This window comes from Crassostrea angulata, chromosome 2 (assembly GCF_025612915.1).
Source record: "Crassostrea angulata isolate pt1a10 chromosome 2, ASM2561291v2, whole genome shotgun sequence".
NCBI classification, from domain to species: Eukaryota; Metazoa; Mollusca; class Bivalvia; order Ostreida; family Ostreidae; genus Magallana; species Magallana angulata.
The window spans coordinates 67173474-67179771 of NC_069112.1; the positions used below are offsets into that span (position 1 = coordinate 67173474).

General features: G+C 35.7%; 1 protein-coding gene across 1 annotated transcript; it reads left to right on the forward strand.

Annotated features, from left to right (window-relative positions):
• Window positions 1–375: 375 nt before the first annotated feature.
• Window positions 376–5840, forward strand: LOC128173550 (uncharacterized). Its single transcript, XM_052839256.1, has 4 exons — window positions 376–590; window positions 890–1038; window positions 1406–1512; window positions 5425–5840. Exons 1-4 carry the CDS (start codon window positions 390–392, stop codon window positions 5775–5777), a joined length of 810 nt encoding a protein of 269 aa, XP_052695216.1. The 5' UTR covers window positions 376–389; the 3' UTR covers window positions 5778–5840.
• The last annotated feature ends 458 nt before the right edge of the window (window positions 5841–6298 follow it).

Below are 6298 nucleotides of genomic sequence, written 5' to 3' on the forward strand. Positions count from 1 at the left end.
AAATGGTTAACTGGTGCATTTTAAATGTACAATAATACATGTAGGTCCTGTATGAATAAAATCCATTTTTCCTCCTGGATATTCTTATGTTTATAATCATTAGTCCCTTTTCTAACAGGATAATTTGATAGTCATATCACATGTTGAGTATTGCAGTTCTCAAAAAGATCCTTAACAATTGTTTATATATGGGATAAAAAGCTACATCAAACTTTGAACCTTCTTGTGAGGCCGAAGAATTCATAGTTCCGACACGTCAATCAAACCTATTTTATTAGCCAATCAGAATGTTCCGTATAATTAGTCAGAGAAGCGCTTCGATCGGCCGCCAGGTTGTCCCACAAACAAATCTTGGACAAGTTGTGGAAAGTTTAAGTTTTTGTTAAAAAATGGTATTGCGTTGTGCGTGGGGAACGTGTAATGTTGACGAGAGATATCCTGAGAGGTTACAGAACGGTGTTAAGCTTATTTTGTTCCCCAAACCGAAAACTAATCTCCAGAAATGTCTTCGATGGATCAAAGCTTGCGGACGTCCACACGAACAGTTGAACATTCAGAGAATAAACAAACACAAAGCTGTTTGTTCAAAGGTACAGCTGGTTATAATTTAATGTTTATGACTGTTGTGCACACTGAGTCTTATAATTACTATAGCTGTATTCACGACAATTTTTGGTCGAGAACTTCAGGAATATACCATACCTGCATACTGTACAAATTCGAAATGCATCGATTTTACACATGTTTGTAAAATTGGGCTATTTTATTCATATTGCAAGAGATGGTAATTGATATTTATGTGTGTTTTGCTCTTGTTATCGCTTATGTAATACATTTTTAAACACCGTATGGTTTGTCATTGAGGTCATTATTACTGAATTATTTACAGCATTTCGTGGGAGGTAATGGACCGATTGTGGAATTTCCTGACCCATTACAAGCTGATGGATCAGCTGTTCGACCGACCAGGCCACTTCGCAAACGGACTAGCACATTCACCGAGAGTAACCCAGTGTCAAAGAAAAAAAAACTTCTATGGTAAAAACCCACAAATTGACAATTTTGAGTTTTTCGGAGGTAATGACCAGCAATCGACTAAATCCATTATTACTTCGATCACAACATATTCATCCATAAAGTATGTACCAGCTACCATACTGTTAAAGTGATTTCCTTAGTACCATCAAAGGGTGAAAAAACATACCATCAGAGATAGTCGCTGCAAATAACACCACATGTAGTGTGATGTACCATAATTTATGATTATTATTTTAATCTTTAAAATTTTTAATTTTGGTAACTTCATGCACACTACATTTGCCATTATAATCAACTAGTTGATTGTGGGCATTACAAGGCAAGAGCAGAATCTTTCTTACTACCTATTTTTTTTAATTTTTTATAGTACAACAGATATAGAACATGGAGAAGATGTGAACTCAACAACAGAAACTGAAACATCAAACAACACCAGCAGTGGTAACAACATATCTATACAAACAGAAGAACCTTGTAAGCATTCAAAAATTTCAATTAAGTTACCTACAGTACAGGCAACGCGGATCCCGTATTGGCCCGCGTTACCGTCACGGTATTTTTATCGTTCCCGCGATACACCATCGCGGTTTTTGATCGGGGAATGGTTTGCGACCGTGATGACACCGCGACGGTGTGATTTACCGTTATTCCCGCTGCTGCTTGTTGTTACTTTACCTGTACTGTACATTACGGGCAATGCGGGTCGCGTAAATCCACGTCAAATATGCGACTTCAGATTTAAGCATAACAGCTGCATTGTAAATAAATTGTGGTCCATATTATTATAAATTTAATAAATTATATTTATGAAATAGAATTTCATGAAATCGGAAACTACATTCGAATTACAACATAACATGATTATTACGCTGTTAAATTTTGTGATGTGTAAATAAGAACACATATCTTTGTATTTGACGTGCTTATTTCAGTTATTATTTCTATTAGTTGATAATCCTGTTTTTATAACAATCTTTAAATTCAATATTTTCATTAGATGAACTCGTATCAATGCAGAGCAATTTCATCTTCTCATTTTATAAGATGACACGCATAGCGCCGTAAACTGTCAATATATGTGTATGTTTTAAATTGAGAAATGAACAAATGTCGGGAATCAACTAACAAATCTATTTTTCCATTCAATAATAAAATTATCATTCATATATAAACTTGGTGCTGCGTTAAAGCACCTTGAATCATAACGTGTTATCAGTATGCGTTTCCTGTGTATACAGATAAAATTTAAGTCACGATCATTTTCTGTGTATACATGTAGTGATTAACAAACTCAGGGTAAAAACCACATGCCCTTGAGGGTTTTCACACCTATTTACGACAGAAGAAAAAGTCTATATCGCGTACGGCTTCGTCTAATCGCACAACACCTTGCAGGAGAGAGAGAGAGAGAGAGAGAGAGAGAGAGAGAGAGATAGACGTTTAGGCGTAATTTAACGTACACTTATGTGAAATATACTAATATCCAATACTAAATATTCATAAAATTAGTATTCATAAAAGAATATGGTACACTGTGATTGAATCCATCATGCAATTTCAGATTTGAGTCCACGTGCTGCACCTGTCAATCAAATCAGCCCGCTAGCTCTACCACGTGTTTCCTCCATGATAAAGTTTTGTTCTATTAGTTTTATTTTTAATAAAGAAAATAAGAAGTATGTTTAACAGTTAAGTTTCTTTACAATGTTCGTGATGCATGATATACTGTGTTTGGAAAGTTTAATTCGTTGTGTTTTTTCTCTATCTCTTGTTTAGTTTATAATGGAGGTTTTTTGCGGGAAGGAACATCTTCAACACGTTTAGCGGTTAAAGAACGCAGTAAAATGAATCAATTATTTGATATAACTATTAGTAAAATTGTTTGATGTAGAATTCTTCTTTGTCAATCGTTACACAGATTATCTACCTGCCTCATTCCTGTGTATTATGTGCGTTCAAGCGTAGAGTGATTTCCTGTCAGTGCGACGGTTTCACACCTTTGTGTAAAACAATTGGGACTAAAGTTAACTTTGACAGTCATAAAGCGGTGTGTGGGGGGGGGGGGGGGGGGGGAAACGGGTTTACATATTTGTAGTAGCTTTCAATAAGATTTCATGTACATGCACACATAAAATGACATCAATACATTTACTGAAATGTTTAAATGTTTTTTTATCGACATGAAATATCAACAGCAAAACTTTCAAAACATGTTCTTAATTTCTTTGAAATGTGTAAGAACATAAGAACGGTTTAACAACATTTCCTTCTCAAAAAAAATTATCTAGTTATTCTGTTAAGAGAGAGAGAGAGAGAGAGAGGGAGAGAAGGGCTCGGTCGCGAGCGAACGCTAACCTCCGTCATGGCGGGTAGCTGGTACACCATCATGACACCATGACATGGGATACCCACAATATCTTTCGATTACATAATTTTATGCAACTCTGGGTATCTTCAAGGCTCCTTACTCTCTATTTGTAATAGTTTAGTTGAGAGACACACGTTTATTTGATTTTTCGCATTACAATGGGGCGTATTCGAAGGTGGCAAAGAAGTTGATGAGAAAGGAGAGGCTGGTAGACACTCGGTATCTTCCATCTCTCGCAGCTTGGCCCTCATGTCCTGCTCACATCCAGCATGCAGGACCACAGCTCGATCGACTTCCTCAGACCGGCCCCACTGAACGTCATACTCATTTCCACACTGAATATTCAAGTCAGACTGAGTCTTGAAGAACTAACGGCTTCGCACTTAAAGATTGTCGTCGCAAACGTAACGCACTAGAAAGTGGGAATCCTCGCGCAATGACAAACGACGAGCCATACATGTACCTAAAGTAACGCAACACAAATTCACTAAAACGTGAATTCACAAAAAATGTTCTTTACACGTAGAAGACCTTGTAAGAAATGAACGGAACATGCTAAAAATACCGGGTTGGTAATTTTATAGGAAGCCCTAATTTTTAATCACTTGCTCATCATTAAATGACACGCATGGACTTCAACAACAAACAATGCAAATGTAGGTGGACCAATTAATTGTTAAGAAAACACAATCACACTGCGTACACATTTATAATTTCATTGGCAATTAAAATCATTTCATGATAATATTTAATTTAACGACCTTTTTAAAATATGATAATGGATTCGAAAATATTTTATTTGCAATTGCTGCACAAGTATTAAATTAAATACGTTTATAATTTATTTAATAGCTATGAAATAAAAAAAAATAGTTAAAAAGACTCCAAGTATTTCGATTATAATCTCTGTCAAAATCTGGTTAAATATCGTCATTAAATATAAAGAAACATGCAATTTATTTGTCATTCGGGGAGATAACTCCCGCTTGTATACGATATTTTTCCATCGATAATTTTACCGTGGCGGGGACAGGTAGATGATGAGTTTACCGTGATGGGAACGCGGTATACCTGTCTCACCTGGCCGATCACCTCGATGTGTTTATACCGTGACGGGGCGCGGGAAACACGGGATCCGCGTTGCCTGTACTGTAACTTAAGTTTGTACTGTTTGTTTAGCAAGAAACGGCTTTGCATAGGTTTTGAAAAAAACACACAATTTTTCCAACATAGTGGTCATAAACGGAAGGTCGGGCTGTATTCTCTCCACAAAGATATCTTTCTGTGTGAAAACAACAAAATCACAAAATGCACAACCTGTGATCATGAGTTGGCCCTGAATTTGTGCATAATGTGCATGATTTTTTTTCAATGTGATTTCATTGTTTTTACACAAAAAGAAATCTCTCAAATTCTCGCATGCTTCCGCAATTGTCATATTCCTAGCAGAATATGGACATTTTATTTCAATAAGACCACAGTGACCATTGTCGCACACCTTACCATCGGGAGTTGCCCCCAAAAAGGCAAACTCCTTGTTAATAACTAGCCCACAGGTGTGGATGTGCCTAGCTGGAAAGTCTTTTAAGTATTTAGACTTTGCATCCTTTTCGTGGGTTTTACCATATTCTAAGGAAGGAGCGGAAATCTTTTTAATGTTAAATATGCTTCCCAGAAACTTTTCATTAGGGGTCGACTTTCTTTGCAAAATTTTCCCAAAATTAGATGCAGTCAAACGATTCTTTCTTTCATTGTACCATTGTGCTGAATCACTTTGTTCAAATTTGTATGCAATTCAATTTTAATGGGATCACAATCTTTGTATTTCATATTCAAATCCATATACTCTTGTGGCAATGGTACAGGGGCTGGGTGGAATACTTCAGTATTGCCACAACTATCTGACATGGGTGGCTCAACCTCCTTAATGTTATTTGTCTGAAAAAAACTCCACAATGTATAAAACTGAAATAAGTGTAAGTAAGTATCAGATTGAAATTAATCTTTTATTTTTTTAGGGATTTCTCCATTTGAGATGTTTGCAATGGCCACTGAGCTACACGTGTCAAGAGAAAAAGAGAAGCAGTACGAAGCTACAATCTGCACTCTGAAAGAGGAAATAAAGGAACTTAAAGACAAACTATCATCTGACGATCAAAAGCCATCGTTTGGAGTCGACGAAGTGATAAGAAGAGAGGGAAAATTGAAAAATTTGTTCAAATATTACACTGGCATTGTATATATAAGATTTGCTGGTCTTTTGGCATTTTTAGTCTCCGATGGATCATCAGTAAATTATGAAAAAGGTCGAAAAGACATTAGTATGTTGTCACTGCAAGATGGACTCTTTTTAACTTTATGTATAGACTGAGACATAACTTTGGTTTGAAAGATTTGTCAGTTAGGTTTAAACTATCACTTCAGTCATCTGGAATTGTATTTAATACTTGGATTTCATTGATGTATTATAAGTTGGGTCAACTTTGTATTTGGCCTCATCGTGATGTAATTATTAATAACATGCCTAAAGATTTCCAAAATGATTACCCTACTACTTTGGTAATAATTGATGGTACTGAATTTAGAACACAATCACCATGTGCACTTGGTTTGCAAAGTCAGCTTTACAGTGATTATAAATCTAGTACTACTTTGAAAGCTTTAATTGGTTGTTATCCAAATGGTTCAGTGATTTTTGCATCTGAATTGTTTACAGGATGTATATCAGATAAACAAATTTGTGAACAGTCTGGATTTTACAATGTTCTTGAATCACTTAAATTAGAAGGTTACGTAAAAGATGGGGATGCTATTATGGCTGATAAAGGGTTTACTATTAGAGAGGAATTAAGTAATTTAAATTTGGTATTGAATATTCCACCAATGGCTTCA

Excerpts from the sequence above, each read along its gene's own strand:
- LOC128173550 (XM_052839256.1), top strand. The coding sequence starts at position 390 with ATGGTATTGCGTTGTGCGTGGGGAACGTGTAATGTTGACGAGAGATAT. Across the intron at positions 591-889 it reads ACAAAGCTGTTTGTTCAAAG|CATTTCGTGGGAGGTAATGG; the intron begins GTACAGCTGGTT and ends AATTATTTACAG. Across the intron at positions 1,039-1,405 it reads AAGAAAAAAAAACTTCTATG|TACAACAGATATAGAACATG; the intron begins GTAAAAACCCAC and ends AATTTTTTATAG.